At 41.9% G+C, this 18,925-nt stretch overlaps 1 protein-coding gene across 7 annotated transcripts in view; it reads left to right on the forward strand.

Moving 5' to 3' along the window:
- Positions 1 to 18,925, forward strand: part of DCLK1 (doublecortin like kinase 1) — a 344,058-nt gene that overhangs the window by 231,530 nt on the left and 93,603 nt on the right. For all 7 annotated transcript variants that reach the window (XR_004299246.1, XR_004299247.1, XM_032403191.1 and 4 more), the window contains exon 5: positions 15,996 to 16,112. Coding sequence is in view for 5 of the 7 variants with exons in the window: in XM_032403191.1 (XP_032259082.1) it covers positions 15,996 to 16,112 (117 nt within the window). In the remaining 2 variants the exon portion in view is untranslated. The remainder of the gene's footprint in view (positions 1 to 15,995; positions 16,113 to 18,925) is intronic.

Here is an 18,925-nt window from a genome sequence, read left to right on the forward strand (position 1 = left end):
GGGAATTCATTTTAAGCCACATTTGACCCCTTGTTTTAAAGGTGATCTTCAAATAGGTTTAAGGGAAATAAATCAAATTTTCAACCCATAGTCTGCTTTCTCCTAATAAAAAAGAAAAGAGGCTTTAAATGTTTCTAACCTTTTTCTTCTTTTCTTCACTTTGGAACAGAAGATTAATCACATCTACCCAGAGATTAATTTAATGTCTGTCATTTGGAATAGAAGGGAAAATAGATAAATGGCTCCTGAAGAGAGTACTTTAAAATTAAACTATACAACCAAGGATTTTATTAGGCCGTTGATGGGGGGGATACTTCTTACTAAAAAGAATGTCAATAACAAGGAAACACGGGAAACAGGATAATAAATATTACACTTTTTGGCAAAAGTGAGGAAAGGAAATTTTAAGTTTTCAGAGTAAGAGATGGAGAATCCGTAAGAATTAACTCACCCTTAAAATGTCCCTCTCACATTGCATGACTGTGAAAGAATCTGGAAAGAAGAAATTGTTTAGAAGTTTGTCTGGTCCAGGAAAACTTTGTCATTCATAACTTTACCTGCCCTATATATGCGTGGGCATGCCTTCCTGCAAAGGTTTCTATTTGTATCTGATATTACTCTGTCCTTAACAAAAACCCTAGCTATAAGACGTAAGTGATTAAATGATGTTAATGAGGTCAGTTCCTAGATAATGATGGTCTTCCTCAGGTTTTCACAGAATAAAAAACTGGGGATTTTGTTTTAAAGATGATATTAATGACCACTCTCCCCAAATTCCCATTTTCTTATTCTTCCCTACACACAGCATCCTTTGTGATCTGTGAGCAGCCCAGATCCTGCAGCCAGAAATCCAGTGATCAGCATAATGGGTCACAAAAATGATGGCAACGATCTTGTCTGCTTGCACACCATTTTAACTGTTCCATCCAACACTCCAAGACCCATCCGAGCTGCTATCAGTGCAGCTCTGGCAATAGCTGGGGTATTCCCCAGGAATGCCCATTTCACATTGGTTTAGCCATTTTCAGGTGTTAGCCTCCCTGCCTTGTCCATTCGAACAGGTCATCTGCAGCCCTTGGATAACCTGTGATTTTCCCCCAAGACTTTTAACATGTCACATCATTAGCTGTGTGTGACAAGTGTGTCACCTAAGAGATTGCCAAGTGTAGACTGTAGAATAGCAGGATTTATCTACCAAGGCATACTCTCACTCTGTCAAAGATAGAAGCAATTCAGAAACATTTCTTCTTTCAGTTGTATTGCAAGGTAATGTCTGGGGAGTCACCATCCAGCTGAAAACACAGTTGCTTTCTCAGCATGGATGGTAGTAGGGCTGAAGGTTGGGCGGTTACCCTGGAGAAGTTTAGAATATATTATTGATCCTAGGCAGCGCAGTTTTTTTACCTCTGACTTATATTAAACCTGCGAAACTTTGTCTCTGGGTTTTCAATTTTTTTTATCCTATTTAATCTTTAAAAGAAATAAACTGACTTGCTGTTTTCCCTGGAGCAGTGGAATAGTCAGGAAACCTAAGACTAGAAAAGTGGTCCTAATGTGGGTGTTGTCTGGTTCATGTACTGAGTTATTTTAAAAAGAAGAGAATTTATTTCATCCCTGTTCCCTGGGTTCTTTCATGCCGCTGTCTTCAAAGAGTATCCTAGAAACGCATAGGCATAACTGATTCACAGAAAACTAATTTCTATGCAGCACTTAATTTACTTTTTCCAGTGGATCTCCCTGGTGGCACTCTTCAGAGACTTTTAGAAAAGCAGTATCGCTTGTGTGGCACCAATGGGGGACTCTTACTAAGACCTTTTTTTCTTTAGATAGGTACTTCCGTAATACACCAGGAAGTCACTAATTCTAAAGCCTTCTCATAGTTAGAACAATAGTTAAACCGTTGCAGAAAAACATAACTGGCTGCCATACTTTTATGTATTTCCTTGGAAGGAAATGAAAGCTTTCTTAAGAACCTATTCAACCATTAGATAATATGTCTAGGGAACTTTTTTTTAAGATTTTTTTATTTATTTGAGAGGAGAGAGAGAGCACACAAGCAGGGGGGAGGGGCAGAGGGAGAAGCAGTCAGCAGGGAGCCCAATATGGGGCTCAATCCCAGGACCCTGAGATCATGACCTGAGCCAAAGGCAGACGCTTAACCAACTGAGCTATCCAGGCACCCCTCTCTAGGGAACTTCTGCTACTATTTTAATTCCCTCTTTTAGGTGGTATATTATTTTAGGTACAGAACATCTTTATGCTATCTCCATAATAATTGTTTATGATGGAAGAACAATCACAAAATGTTTGCAAAGTTGTATTTCTTCGGATACAGAATCATTACTTTATCATTACTTTTGCATTCTAAGGTTCTGATTATTTTAGTTTTGATTATGGGCTCACAAATCAGTAGCAGAATTATATATATATATATATATATATATATTTTTTTTTTTTTTAAGATTTTATTTATTTGAGAGAGAGAGAATGAGAGACAGAGAGCACGAGAGGGAAGAGGATCAGAGGGAGAAGCAGGCCCCCCGCTGAGCAGGGAGCCCAATGTGGGACTCGATCCCGGGACTCCAGGATCATGACCTGAGCTGAAGGCAGTCGCTTAACCAACTGAGCCACCCAGGCGCCCCAGAATTATATATTAAAAAATGAATTCGAAGGGTTTATGTAGGGTATGACTAATTCAATTCCTGATTTTTTGTGCTCTAACAAATGTACACACTTGTGTTACCTGTTTCTTCCCTGAAGTAGCTGAGTTTTTGTTTTTTGTTTGTTTGTTTGTTTCTTCCCTGAAGTAGCTGAGTTTTATCAACCCCTGTGATTGTCCTTATTCCTTGAAGGCAAAACCTCTAAATTAAATTCTATCCCAATGAGACTTTGCTCAGAAGTAGATTTGCATCACTATTCTTGAGTACCAGAATAGTTTTTTCGAACCCTTTTATAACCATGTAAGTTCAGCTTGTCATTTGTCATGACAGTTTGATTATTTTCTTCTACACCAGGGTTGGAATGTTTATTCCTGGTCCTACAGTTAGGGGTTTTTCTCCCCCTCGGTTTCCCTATTGAATTTTTATTTTTTCCTCCTTGAGATGACAGTGCAGGCTCAAAGATGATTTTGGTTGGAGAATTATCTTCTCAAGTCTTGTCTTTACCTCCAGACACAAAAGCAATGACTCCCAAATCTCATTTACTCAATGTGGAATCAGGTTTGGATGTCCTTTCTCAGGATGAGGCTCCGATGATTTCTCTTCAAATGCAGGTACCCCTTCCTGGTGGACAATCTCTATTCCCAATCAGACTTGATGTCCACTTCACAGAACATCTAGATGAGGGTAGGTGAATTTCCAGAAACTTCCTTTGTATGTAAGCCCCTCCCCCCACCAAGAACGTGGTCCTTCTGCTTTAACTGACCAGGTGATAAGCTGGATAGCGCAGGCCCACCTTGCACAGTGCCCTTCTTAACTGTACCAATGATACTTTTCTTGAGCTGTGTGCCTTCCAGTAAAGAAGTTCTAAACCTCTCTAGTTATAAAAAAAACAGGGTACCTATTAAAAATATAAATTTCCAGACCCATTGCATCAAAACATCTGGGAAAGGGATTTGGGAAGTTGAATGTTTACTAATAACCCTCAAGTGATTCTTATCATTAGGGAAGTCAAGAAACACTACCATTAAATATTACTCTCTCAATAAGGTATAGGACTATGTCTGTTATTTAATCCTTTCTAGAGCTACTAACTCCTATTTATTACCATCTATGGCCCTGTTTCTTAAATTATTTCTTGAGTGTTAGAATCATAGTCAGCTAAGGTGCTTGCTCATGATCTAGATGCCTGGCCTATGGGATTGGAATCTCTGGAGACTTGGGCCCAGGAACCTGTTGTTTTTTTTCACATGCTCCCTTAGATCAGAATTACTGATTCAAGGGTGCCCCTCCATAGTTTTAGCTTTATTGTGAATACAAATCACCAGGAACATTGGTAAAATGCATATTCTGATTCAGTAGGTCTGGGGTGGAGCTTAAGATTCTACAAGCTCCCAGGTGATGTTAAGGCCACTGGTCCATGAACTACATCAGCACAAGGTACGAGAGAACTTTCCTAAACAAAATGGCCCAAACTATTGGACAGCACAGAGCCTATGACTTTGTTTTTAATGGGAGAAGAATAGACCCTATTGTTATCCAAACTGTACTAGTCCTAATCTCATTCAGGGGGCATAAGACAATTCAGAATAAAACCTTATCCTTTGTGAATGACACACCTGGCTTTCTCAACTGTCATTACTTTATGTTGCCCACCAGCTCCACACCTTCATGTTTCCCAGTGAGCCCCCTTCCAGACCTCCTGACCATGAACCACTCAGACCAGTGCTAGGCCACTGGACCAAAGATGTACATTTATCCTTGTTTCTGCATGGCTAAGATAAAGTTGGTCATAAAGGAGCCTTACCCAAGGAGAGAGCTATCAAATTTAATTTCAGGTGATACTTCTATGGTATTTTTTTTTTTTTTTGGCTTCCTTTATTTCCTTTTTTCTAGGAGGAGTTCATACTCACTTTCTAGCTTTCAGTTCTTGAGTAATTTATCTGTTTCTTATTTCTTATCTATCTTTCAGATCCTTTCTATTTTGTAGCTAATGAAAACCAGGTGGTCATGAGTTGCTCATAAATGTGAACTCTTATTCTTCTTCCAAAGTCTGCTTTCAGCTAGGTCTCTGGACGATAGTTTATTGTTTTTGAACATTTGAGTTGGGACCAAATCTAAAGTGGGACAGATATTTGTTGCTTTTTCAAGACTGATTTGTCTTGCTAATTCATCTCATTCTGTTAGTTTAATCCTTCTTTCCAAATGCCACATTGCACAATTACTTCAAACTCTGAGCCTCTGGATTTTCTTCAGTAATTTTCTTATCTGTATACCAGAGAATGGCAAAAGGTTTCTGGTCTATGGACCCACACCATCATGATCACCAGGGGAGATTTTTTTAATGCCCTGGGTCTCACTTCCAGTGACTCCAATTGAGTAGGTCAAGGGAAGGACAAGGATTTGTAAAGAGCTAGAAAATCTGTCCTTTATCCTGCAGGAAGACCATAGGCCTTGGTAAGCTCTCGGCTCTCTCCTGCCCTTTGGCACATGAGGACACTGCATGTGCAGACCCCTCAGGAGGACTCAGCAGTACACCCACCAAAGATCATGTAGGCTGAGATTTTCCTGTCCACCCACACCCCATCTGGTCCATCCTTGAGCTTCATGGACTCTATCTTCACATCATACCCCAGGTTTTTCTCTTCTGTCCATTTCCATTACCTCTACCATGGTCCAGGCCACCATCCTTTCTCACTTAGATTAGCTCCTCTGAAACCCTTCCTCTACACAGCAGCAAGGGCGACCTTTTAGACTCACAAATTAAATGCCTTAGCCTAAAACCCTTCTATAACTTCCTGTCATGCATAATGTACAATCCAAACCTCTCCCTTGGTCTTCCCAATCCTGACTTGATCTGTCCTCTGCCTCCATTTCTTTCCTCTAATCTACACATGGCTGGCTCTGTCTTGTGTTTAGAGCTCACCTTCAATGTCCTCTACTCCCAGACACCTTCTCTGACCACCAGTAGAGAGAAACCAGTCACTCAGTCACTCACTGTCACATCATCCTTTCAATTCTTGGCAAAGTGCTTATAAAACCAGCGCTTCTCCTTGTTTTTGTTTTTTAAGGCCCATTTCCTCTACTAGAGGATAAATTCTATGAGGGTGGTTACTCCTTCTCCCAACTGACCACTGTATCCTGGCTCCTAAACAGCAGGGACTTGGCGAATATTTTCACAATAAATGAATTTAAACTGAGCAGGAAGTATGAGCTGCGGTAGCCAGGTGAGGTGGTAGGAGGGCCAACTTGATTCTTGTGCATGGATATTAAAGTTCTAATGCTCAAAGGGAGGAGGATATTTAGGGCATGTAAGAAACTGAAGAAACTGAAATAATGTGTCCAAGGCAAAGAAGAGACAGAGGCTGAGGTAGACAGGAGTCTTACAGAGTATGCTAAGGATGTTCTCAAAAAGCAGCAAGGAGTCATGGAAAGGTTTTTGGCAGGGGAATAACAACAGATTTCCTGACAAAACTTCTCAAGAAAGGCTTGTCCTTAAGTTGTGTCACACGTGATGTTGTACATTGAATAATCTGGCCACCCAAAGATATCAGCTCGGAAATGTTACCTTATTTGGAAAAAGCATCTCTGCAGATATAATTAGGTTAAGGATCTGGAGATGAGGAGATTACCTTGGATTGTCCAGGTGGGCCCAAAAACAAATGTCCTCATATGAGCCAGGCATAAGGGGATAAAACAGGCACACAGAGCAGATGTTCATGTGAAGATGGAAGCAGAGATGTCAGTGATGTGGCATGAGTCAAGGAATGCCTGGAGCCACCAGAAACTGGAGGAGGCAAGAAATGGATTCTTACCTGGAGCCTTCGGAGGGACTGCGGCCCTGCAACACCTTGCTTTTGGTCTTCTGGTCTCTAACACCAGGGGTGGATAAATTTTGGTCACTTTAAGCCACCACGTTTGGGGTAATTTGTTACAGCAGCCTTTGGAAATTAACACATGCACTTTGCAAAAAAGAGAAATAGAAATAGAAATTCAGATGATGTGCACTGTCATGCATGGGAACCCACCCCAACAGTGTGGGCCCAGAGTGTGAGACTGGAGATGCTCGTTCATCTGCTGTTTCTTCAGTCAGCCTTTTTCCCTTGTGGATGTTCTCATGACTCTCATGGATGAAGGTAAGCCTGTTTCATACAACATGATGCTTGACTCAAGCCAGCTACTTCCTTTTGTGCTAGGAGGGAATGCTGTGTGTGTTGTAGAAACAAAGACCAACCAAACAAGATCATGCTAAGGCTATTTATCGTGAGTTTGCTAGAGCAAAGGAGTCAGCTGCCATCATTTGCATTTTGGCAGAGACTTAAAGCAGGCAGAGGAGTGGGAAAGCTTTATAAACGGCGAAAAGGGAAGGCTTCAGGTGTGGGCTGATTGTTGGTGTGGGGAAGCTGTGGGTGGGCTAGCTATGTGATTGGCTGGGGTGCATATTAGCTTTCTCAGTTCTAAGTTGGAAACAGAGACAAAAATTAGGGGAAGCTGTCAGTTAGTAATCAAGTCTTGGCCATTTGGGGCCAATTGTTACGGGAGTTACTGGTTAGCTTCCTGGGTCTTTACTAGGGAACGCAACCTGGCTTGTGGCTAGTCTGACTTACAGCAGGCTGGCTTCCTGGCTGGTTACCATAGTTAAAGCTTTGGCTTCCTGGGCAGCTTGCTGCAAGTAGTGGGTCAGAGTGCTATTGTACTGTGGTCCAGCCATTGTCCATTTGTAAACTCAGTCACTCAGTGTTGTCAGACTTCAGCGAAGACCAAGAAGGCATCCCTCTTGAGCTGGATGATGTGCATGCATCTATCAACGGGAACACGTTGGCCAAAAGGCCCTCAGCATCTGTGATTTGTTCAAACCTCCCACCAAAGGCACATGGGTTTCTGATGAGAACCTCCGAGCCAGCCAAGGGGCGCTTCTCAATTTTAGTAACTGCTTTACTTTAAAAAAGATGAAGATTGTTGGTAAGGTTGCATGGGCTAATGAAGAGTCAGCAGATCTTGGGCAAACAGCTGAGGACTGTCATAGAAAAAAAAAAAAAAAGGCTGCCCTCAGGGACAAGTTTTCATGCTGATGAAGTTGGGCTTTTATGGGGAAAAGAAGCTTACCAACTCCACTTATATTTTAGACCTCCAGAAAGACAAGATCCTGACTTCCTATCAGAGAAAGGGTATATGATTGTGTCGTTTTGAGGCAATTCTGCCTGTCTTAATGAATAGAGTTGCATATTCCCAGTCTCAATAGGTAACAACAGATATCTGTTGCACTCAACTAAATAGTGCTCGGGTAGCACTATTTGGGGATGGGTTCCAAAAGTTTCATTGCAAGGTCAAATGGTCCCTGGAAGGGAAATGATGACTTGGAGAGCAGCTGAGTATGGGCAATGCTCCGGGCCCTTTTCCAACACTGAGATTTGTACAACACAGAGTGGAAGGCTTCTTTCTCAACACTGTGCTCCATGACCTTCTCCATTCTCCAGACTCTCAAGTGAGAAACCCCCAGTGTTTCAAGACCCCATGTCTCCATGTTCTCAGAGATAGGTAAAGCAATGGATGCTGATCCAATTTTAGCAGACAACTGGAAGACCTTCAGTGTTGCCAGTTACATCATCTACACAGTAGTGGATTCATATAAGCCTGAACTATCAATTTGTGTTGGCCAGAGCTATAGAAAGAATATACAATATACATTGTTTCAGGGACCCAGGCAGGTGGTTAGTGACGGCTTCATTAACACCCTCAAGGAAGAATTTAAGAATTGATTGAAGACCACGGGAAACATGGCCTAGTAAAAAGACCCGGCAATGGTTCTCAACCAGGCGCAATATGACCCCAGGGGACACTTGGCAATGTGTGGAGACATCTTCAGTCATCACAACTAAAGAGGTGCTACTGGCATCTAGTATGTAGAGACCAGGGGGTACTAAGCAGTACAGTTGGCACCAAGGACAAAGGAAAGAACAAAATCAGTTTCGGGAAATGAAGACTTGGTGGAACAAGGCACAGAGCAGCTTTTCTTGCCTAGCATCTGGAGGTCTCCCTCTTTTTCTCCCTTTCCCCCAGGGCTGAAACTCAGAGACTGCATGACAAGCTGGCTGGGACCTTGTGGACGAGAACACTCGTGGGTGACAGAAACAAGATAGCAAGAACCTGGGTAACCAGGCGAATCTCCTAGAGCAAAACTGTCCCCCGTCCCTGACCTCCCTACAACTCTCAGCTGTTATGTAGGAAAAATTAATTCTTATTTGACTATTAGGAAAAAGGAAAGTATTTGGAGAAGAGAATCATTCTGAGTGGTGACTCTTGTGATGTTAGTGCAGAAAATCCCAGCGCCATTAAGCCTTCTGCAGAGGTTACATAAAGGAGTCTCAGCCGGCGAGTGCTTCCAGAGCTGGTTCGTGTTAGTTTCACAGCGAGCAGCCCCGGCTGTGGGAACACGTGTGCGCCATCTGGAGTGCTTAGCTGGGTGTTCTGAAAAGTTGTGGTGGGCCAGTCTAGGTGCTGGGTTTAGACACGCGTAGCTGTATTTTTAGAAGGTACTTAAAAAATCTCAATTTCTGGGACTTTACTCTCCAGCTAAGCGACTCCAACCAATGCCTTCACTTTCAGCTCAGTCTGCTACATACTTTGTTTTTTAAAAACTATGTTTTAGAGTGTTTCAGTCTTGACTGCTTTTATTCCAGACATGCTGCCTGTGGAGCTGAGGGAAGTTACACTGGTTCCAAACCCCACAGCCAGTAGGGATGGGAATTCCACTGTAGTGTCAGGACTGACTCAGAATCCAGGTGGCACAGAATCGGGAGAACAGGCTTCAGTCCTTGCTGGGGAGACGCAGACTGACCCTTCCTGTAAGGAGCCTACATTTGGATATCCTATAATGCTGCAGTGAAGTGTGAAAATCATGTTTCTACAGAAGTAAACCTTGGTTGTCGGACATACCCAAGAATGTGCTGTTCAGTTCACCCATGGATGGACTGGACAAGCAGGATGGTGAAGGCTTCAAAACCATGAGACAGACATGGTGAATCCCCCAGGCCCCAAAGGTGCTCCAGGGAGAGCTGGACAACCACTTCTAGAGATAGGAGAGAATATTCATGAATCGAGAAGAGAGTTGATTTGGTAACCACTGATGACCTTGAAGGATTCTCAGAGGGCTCCTTCCAGCTCAGAGCAGACGAACATGTAAGAGCAACTTGGAGAGTTACAGACAGAATCCCAAGTTCTCTCTCGGTCATTGAGCTTGTGCCATTTTTATAAAAAGTCTCTAGAACCGAATGTGCTTCCTGACTCTCTTTTGCATATAACCAAAGAGAGGAATGTTATTCCATTTGGAGGCTTTGTGCCTTTGCCAAGTTGAGAGGAAGCTTGTCTTTGTAATCAGGATGGGGAGGAGAGCACAAAGCGTCTACTGCTCATGATGGATTCTTCCAGATGAACTTGCCCATCTCCTTAACGGTTCTGAACAACTGAGTTTAGAGCAGATACCAGTTGAGAGGCTCCTGCCTGTATTCTGGCTGGTTTTGAAAAGAGAGTAAAAGAGTAAAAAGATAGCTTGTTTAAAGAATATTCCCTAGCTGGCATGCAGCCTGTCACTAAGGCTGTCTGGACACTTGGGAGCTTCCCCTTTGCTCTTCAAGAGTCTCCAAAAGGCACAGGTGGGCCCCCTTGAATGCCGTGTGAGCTCAGGTGAGCTGGGGGTGCCTGGGGCGGCATTCTGTCACCATTTCTCTTCCTTAGCACTTTCCACAACACTACAGCCTACCTACCAACTGTTTCCGAGTGGGGGGAGAATCTGCATAAGTGGAGGTTCTCATGCCACTGGGAACATGGCCAAAGAATTTATTCCTTTTCGAGTCTCTTCCCTATACATCTGCATCTGGGTTGTCTTCTAAATCTGTCCATTTCAGGAGGCTCATTTCTTAAATTGGGGTCCAGGGTGAAGGTGGGAAATGTTTTAACTTCTATCTTACCGAATCTTGAGGACATCTGTAAGGCAAACCTTAGTATAGACCATATGGTGAATGATACTTTCCCCTCTCACAGAACTGTGAATATAGGGACTTTCTAAAGCAGGGATTTAACTAAATCAGGTTCAGTCGCCAGAGACCCATTTAATGTGTTTGATCTGATTTTCTATACTTTGGGTAGGCTTCAACCTTTAATAGCAAGAGAAATTCCTATCCCAAAGTTTCCTTCAAGTAGCTTACCTACAGTCCTTCAATATCATCTTTCTTCCTTCCTTCCTTCCTTCCTTCCTTCCTTCCTTCCTTCCTTCCTTCCTTCCTTCCTTTCTTTCTTTTTTTCTCTCTCTCTCTCTCCTCCCTTCCTTCCTTCCTTCCTTCCTTTCTTTTTAAGATTTATTTATTTATTTTAGAGAGAGAGGACAAGCGAGCACGAGGGGCAGAGGCAGAGGGAGAGAGAATCTCAAGCAGACTCCTTGCTGAGTAAGGAGCCTGATGCGGGGCTGGATCTCATGACCCTGAGATCACGACCTGAGCTGAAACCAAGAGTCTGACGCTTAACTGACTGTGCCACCCAGGCGTCCCCAGTATGATCTTTCTTAAGGAGTGTCTGTGCTGCCCATTATCTCCATTGCCAAAGGAAATGCATCCCTCATAATACAAGGGTGCCCAAAATATCAGAATGAAGTGATACCTCCCCAAAACAAATGACCCCACAAGAGAGGGAGAATGGAGGGTGCTGTTTTCTTCCTTGCCAGAGGCTATGAAAATGTCTTTTGTGAGAACAAATAAGGGTTTCTGTTTTACTGGCCATTTAGATGTGGTTTTAAGCTGACAAAGATTTTGGCATTCTCTCTAAAGTGATGAAGCATTTGTCCTTCACTGCAGTTTTCTCCATTATAAAATACCATTCCCGTTTAAACTAATTAAAATACTTAAAATCTAAACTTTAATGGGAAAGATGGTTGGAATCTTTTGTATTTTTTTTTTTTCTAATTTATGGCTTGGAGCTGCAACTTTCTTCTTTTTTTATTTTGACCTTAGGAAAAAAGCAGTTGCTGTCATTGTTTTGTTTCTGTTTTCTGTTATATTCAACCCTAGCCTTTCAGAATTATTCTAATTCCTTATATGAGTCATGAAGCTTCACTCTTATTCTGAAGGCAAGAGGTACAAGATTTAAAATATTTATAATTATCTTTCAGACTCCATGACCCCCCCCCAACCTACTACTTCACTATAACTCCACTTCTGAAAGAGAGTTCATTGTTTTGTTTTGTTTTCTGATGCAATAGGCATCTTGATAGAGTTGTAGCTTTAGTATCTTCAATTTTTAATTGAAATGGGAACTGGTTGTTTGCCAAGCTTCCCACTACCCACCATCACTCACTTGTTTGTCTGTCCCAACCATGGGCACTGATAGAAAATTTTCAGCTTTTATTCACAGTGGGACATCTTGGTTAAGCGACAACGTCAGATCCTGGGGTCATGAGGAAGCCCCCAGTCCAAGACTAGGGTTCGGAAACAAGCTGGTTAGCCTCTCTGAGACCCAGCTTCCTTCTCTGTAAAATGAGAAGTTGGATGAGGTCAGTGAATAGTAAGAGTTCACACAAGTGGTAACAGGATCAGTAGCAATTTGGGCCAATATTTATGGAGGAACTTTACATGCTTTTTCGGATGCCAGGACTAGTTAGTACCAAATGTAATAGGAGGTGGGGGGGGCAGACTAATAAATGACTACTTTTGATAGATTAATAATATGGTGAGAACCAAGTTCAAGAGAAGCTCTAGAAGCATGGTGGGAGCCCACGAGTTCTTTTCAATGCAAACAAAACGCCTACATTGGCTCTGATAAGGCTGAGCTGCCTAACTGAAATGCCTAGTTTCTTTGTGGTAGCTGGAAAATGTCAACTGAGTGTGGTAAGATTGGTTCCATTATGCCGATCCCGAGCCCTGGTTGGTAGTTGTAGCCATAACCAGCAATTCTGGCACCTGTGGCAAACAGCGTGCGACAAACCCTAAAATCAACTTTTTAATTCATGTTGCGGCTCACAGATGGGTGTTATTACCAATGTGCACCATCTGGTAGCTTTCTATTTTAACTTTTCATTCTTGCTCACTAGATACAGAGCTTTTTGAGTTATTATTTTAAATGTAGTGACCTCCAAACATTCATGACCTGGGACAGAAAGTCCTGGTCATCCTGCCCTCATTATGGTCCTGATTTTGTGTTCAAATGAGCAATGTATTATTACTTAAAACAGTTGGTTTCCTAAACCAGTGTTTTTCAAGCATGAGTTCCATGAAATAAAAATTAGCAAAAGAGAACCCTCAGTTTCAAAAATGATTTTGTTAAAAATGACTGCTGGCTAAAAGACTCCATACTGCACTACCAGGTGGCAAGTATTTCGAGTCCCAAAACTTTGTGTGTTCTTCATAATGCCTGCCGTGTTCAGCACTTGGCCCACAGTGGACACCTGAAGCATGCCAATGGACCAGCAAGATCACAGCCATCTAATTTGGTTGCTAATATATTTCCAAAAGGCCAGGCTGGTATCCAAGACTAGGACAAACTCTAGGATTCATCGTCAGTTTTGTGGACGGAGCCTTGAGCTGAGTGGATGTCCTCTTTGCGTGTTCCAAAGATCTGTTTTGTGAATTAAAACCTCCGTAGACACACCTGTGGACACTGTCACCCCATGAGAACACTTTTTGTGGCTCTGGTCATATCTTCGATGTTATTCTGTTATATGTCTTGCTTACTTCTGTCTTTTAATTTTTGCTTTAAATTTTGCTTCTGTCTTTTAATTTATGTCCAGATGGATAGATTTCTTTCTCTCCCTCTCTCTCTTTCTTTTTAAGAAATAGAATATTTCAGGACCATCTGGCCAGGCTAAAGCAGCCAACAGTGGCCCAAGTAACCATCAGGGAAGCCTGGGCACACTCAGTAATGCCCTGAATCATTTTGTCTCTGCTTTTGACTATGAGGCCACAACTACTAATACCTCAAGATGGAATTTCTTTCCTTTTCTTTTTCCATCTGAAATCCTTCCTCTTCTTTTTGCACGCCCACCCCCACAGTTCAATGCATAAGGCTCTCCAGGAGACTTTCTCCATTATCTATTTGCAGGCTTGCAACATTTATATTTTATATACACTTACATTCCTTCTTTACTAAACAATGTGAACTACTTTGTTGGTTTGGGAAAAAGAGGAAAAGATGTTTATATAAAGCCATTCAGAAGGTATAAAGGAAAAAAAAAACCATGTTTTGAGCTTAGAAAATTAGAAATTGCATGAGTAGGGAAGAAAATTTCAAAGTCAAGCATCAGAATTAGATCTGGAATTATTATGATTTCTTTGTTATTGAAATATAAAATGGTAAAAAATGCATAAGGGTTGGGGGCGCCTGAGTGGCTCAGTCGTTAAGCATCTGCCTTCAGCTCAGGTCATGATCCCCGGGTCCTGGGATCGAGCCCCGATTCGGGCTCCCTGCTCCGCGGGAAGCCTGCTTCTCCCTCTCCCACTCCCCCTGCTTGTGTTCCCTCTTTTGCTGTGTCTGTCTGTCAAATAAATAAATAAAATCTTTAAAAAAAATGCATAAGGGGAAAGCTGATAATCAATTAGAATTCAATTTTAAACTACTATACTTAAAAAGAATACCACATTTAAAGCTAACGTATTTCAACAACTACTTACACAGTTAAATGTTTATAAAATGGTAGACAAAGGGAAAGAACTTTAATACAGAGTGCATTCTTACAAACCAATAAGAAAAAGAACATCCCAATTGCAAATGGCCAAAAAACATGAGCAAATAATAGCAAAAGAATACAAATGGCTAACAAGCATATGGGGAAAAATATATAACTTTATTGGTAATCAAACCAATTCAGATTTAAGGCAACAAAGTCTGATATTTGTGTAGAAATTAAAATTTTTTGAGAAGATAGAACATAACCTCAGTGAGGGGTTAGGCTAATGACTACTCTCATACTCTGATGAAAGTACAGTTTGAGTCAGCTTGTCTGGAGGGCAGTTGGTCAAAACCTTTTCAAAAGTGCTTCTCTTTAGACTCACAATCCCACTTCCTTCAGCAGAATTTGTTAGGCATCTAAAATATACCCCTGGTTTCCAGTAACTAGAAACTAAATTTCAAGGGCCAGGGGCTAAATCTATCCTAAAGAAATAATCAAATAACTGCATGCTCGTTGAGAATGGTGTTTTGTGTGTAGTTATTTATGATAGTGAAATATTGAACCCAAGTTAAATATCCAACAGTAGGAATTGGGCTAAGCAAATTATGGTACATCCATGTAGTAAAATGTTCCATTAAAGACAGGGTGAAAATGCTCACAATATATCATGGTGTAAAAAGGCCTGGTAGCAGATCGACATATACAGACTAATCCCAAAGTTGTTTAAATAGAAAATGAGTAGAAAAAAATTCTAGAAAATTCTAGTTTGTATACCACCCTCCAAAAAAAAAAAAAGTATCACTTGATAGAATTTTTTTTTTATATTCTCTGTACTTTTCTACTCATGGTGAACATTGATTATCATTACAAGCATAAACATATTTTTTAATTATCCAGAGTGGTTTCTTCAGAACAAGATGGGTAGATTTACACAACATCATAATTGGTCAATGCAGCTCACTTAGAAGGAAATAAAAAAACCTCTTTGCTATTTAAGATGTTTAGTGTTAAATTTCATGAACACAAACACCAAGGATTTAAGTCTAATAAAAGCAAAGTTGTTTTACATCCTTGGGCCAAGAACCATCCTATAAACACGGTTGTGTGATGGCGCACACTCACCCGGTGTCCTTGTAGCAGGGTGAAGTCATCTCTTCGCCGAGTTTCCTTCTTTTGAGCGAACGCTGTCATTTCTCACATATGGTAAAAAACCATCACTACCATTGCAAGGATCCCAAGAGCGGTAAATTGGGACCTGATGGGTGGAATCCTCCATCGCTGCATATCTTGGTTTATGAGATTGACCTTTTGTCTAACAGTTTTCTTGGAAGAAAGAACAATCTTTCCTGAAAGAAACACATATACACAAGTAACACAAGAGGTGGGTGGAGAGAAACCAACAAAAGCACCCTTTTACCAAGCTCTTACCCCCAGTCTCTCCAAAATATTATTGTAAACAAGGTAAACTAGAAGGCTTAGAGTATTATTTACTTCCATGTCTAAGACGCCCACTCTGCCCTTTTCTCATTGTTTTCTTGGTTCTTTTGTTCTAGATAAGCACAGGGCTGGCAGGAAGTGGATGTGACTGAGGGGGGCCATATATGTCGTCTCCGGGTTTACTGTGCATTTTGAATGGTTTATGCCATGATCCTATAATGACGTGTGGTTGTTGTTCTTTCCCCCAGAATGTCGAGTGGTGAAGTCCACTTCTTACACCAAAATAGCTTCATCATCCCGCAGGAGCACCACCAAGAGCCCAGGACCCTCCAGGCGCAGCAAATCCCCTGCCTCAACCAGCTCAGGTAAAGCATCAACGGAGATGAAGAAACTGTCTTTTTTCTGACGCATGATGAGCAGAGGGTGTGTGAAGCCCAGAGCGTGAGGTTTTTAAGATAGATTCCGGTTTACAATTTTAGAACAAGTTGGAGTGGTGGAACAGATTTGCCAGAGTCTAGCAGGTTAGCTTTAAGGAAAAGCACCAAGCTTGGGAAAACTTACTTAGCAAAGACTCAGGAAACCCAGATTTGCCCACAAATAGAAATATACCCCCGACTTGCTTCATTTCTACTACAAAAATCAGTTTTTCAGGCTAAGAGCCCCCAGCCCCAGAAGTCTCTGTTGAAGCGTTTATTCTACTTGGGACTGGCTTACGAGGAGTTTCCAATTTGTCTTTGCTGAACTTCCGTATAACATCCATTTTACTTTGGACCCCAGCGTGGCTCTGGAGCTCAAAGCAGGGAGAATGAGAGCCTGGGGCAGGGAAGCTGTGGGGACTCTGGGTCTGTGTCCTATCTCTCAGGGCCTCTAGCGCTGGTGCTAGAACAGGAGGTATACTCACAAAGTGACCATCTCAGCCCTGCGTCTTCCTTCTTCGGTCTTAAAAATGACATGCACCAGTTAGAAGGTGTGTGTTTGGTTTGGTTTGTTTGTTTGCTTGTTTTTCTCTTTGGTTTCAGGCAGAAGGTCTATTTCACTATTGAACAGAATTATTTATTAAATAATATAAACTGTTAAGTGGGAATTTATTAAATGATACATCAAGGTGATTGTCTCTAATTTCATGAAGACGGAGAAGCTTTTATAAATAGAGGCAGAGACCTTTGGGGCCTACACGGAGGCCTTCTTGCACTCGCCAGCGTGGGCCCAGAGGCATGTGCAAAAATCTCTAAGCTGGGCCTCCAAGGCCTGCCTCTGGCATCCCTCACCAGCTGTTAAACTACAGTGTAAGTTATAACCTCCATATTTAAAAATAGAGGTGCTATGATCTGTTTTTCCTAATAAAAAATAAAACCATAACCTCCAAAGTGAGTCTTGGAAAAAGGAACTCTTAGTAAGCTGCATAGCTAGAGCACCCAGCTCAACTTGGTTCTCTTAAGAGTTACCTTCTCCCTGGGCTTTCACTGATCGTAGGTATTCCCTAGATCTTCTCCTTTAATACTCCCCCTAAGGGTGGCAACAATGGGCGGCCCCTTCCCCCTTCTCACAGCATGCCCTACATCATAAGCAGTCAGGGAATGCGTCTCAGATCATGTTTGGTACTTGAGATGCAGCTTGTTTGCTCCTCCTAGTTTAAGGGTGGGCTGAGGACTCCTTCCTTAATATGCACCCAGATTGGGTGGAACCCTGAAATGACACTTTGCTAACGGGCAAGGTATTGAGACTCAAAGTTTAGAGTGCATGAATGTCACTTGGGAACGCGGTAAAGTTTGTCATTCTGACTGCCGCCCCCACCCCTCAGATTCTGATGAAGGCCATAAACCTATGTTTTAGCAAGTATTCTAGGTGATTTTAATCAGATGGTCTTTGCACCATATGATCAGAAGCACTGGGTTAAGGAAGAAGTTCCCAAAATGTGGTTCCCTGGACCGGCAGTATCACCATCACCTGAACATGTGTTAGAAATGCAGTCTTGATGAGCCCCCTCCGCAGACCCACTGAATCAGAAACCCTGGAGCGAGGGCCCAGCCATCTGGGTTTTCACAAGCTCTCCAGGTGATTCCGATGCTCATCCAAGTTTGAGAACTAATGAATTACAGATAACAAAAGGGAAGTAAATACACGGAGTCATTTGACCCTGCATAATCTGGTGAGCGATACGGCTTGCTCGTCTTCATTTATTGACATAACAGCAATGACATCCTCTGCTTGCTTCCAAGTGGCGATGTCCATCTTTAACCCTTGCAACCCAAGAGCAGAGCTCTAGATACCATGAAGTGTAGGCCCAGGTTATAATGACCCACCTTCAGAGAGCCAATTACCTGGGACAAGAGAGAATTCCTGTCTGAAGATCATCCCTTCCCTGGAAACAGATATGGGGGAAAGTCTTTCCCTTCAAGAGAGATACCACCTACACACAGACCACATTTGTAGAGGTTCACAAATTAACCTTGTTGATTAAGCTTGTTCATTAACCAGCTAACAGGTTAAAACTGAGCTCTTGTGAGCATGTTCAGTCTGGACCAAAGAACACTGCTCATTTTCTCTGAGCAAACCTGGGCTATCGAATGAACCCCCATGGAGCAGTAAGGAAGAAAGAGGTCATGGGCCTAGCCAGCCTGTTGCCCCTAAAATCTTGGCTATTTAGTATAATCATGAAAAGTTATAAAGGAGAAAGAAGCCCCACATTACCTGGAACATTGGCAATACTATTAAAAACAACAGTATTAAAAAACAAAATTAGTCCCCAATCCAAAACGAGTCTGACATTGACAAATTTTTTATCTTTTCTCTCTTCTTTCTTAGTATATACCAGGTGTAGGGGGGGAAACGTCTAATAATGGGTGATTAGCCAAATTCTTATGTCTTTTACAGTATAGCTATTTCAACAGAATCTATATGCATTATTTAAGCGCTATAGCTATTGACTTTTTGTTATTGTTTTTAACAGTTTTTAAAATGTTGGTTTAGTTTTATTTTTTTAATTGAAGTAGAGTTGACACACAATGTTGCATTCGTCTCAGGCATACAGCATAGTGATTTGACAAGTCTATACCTTCTGCCGTGCTCACAAGTGTAGCTCCCATCTGTCACCAGACAATGCTGTTTATAAGGCCATTGACTACATTCCCTATGCTATGCCTTTTATCTCCGTGACTTATTCATTCCATAACTGAAG

The sequence above is a fragment of the Phoca vitulina genome, unplaced genomic scaffold (assembly GCF_004348235.1).
Source record: "Phoca vitulina isolate PV1807 unplaced genomic scaffold, GSC_HSeal_1.0 scaffold5, whole genome shotgun sequence".
Classification (NCBI taxonomy): Eukaryota; Metazoa; Chordata; class Mammalia; order Carnivora; family Phocidae; genus Phoca; species Phoca vitulina.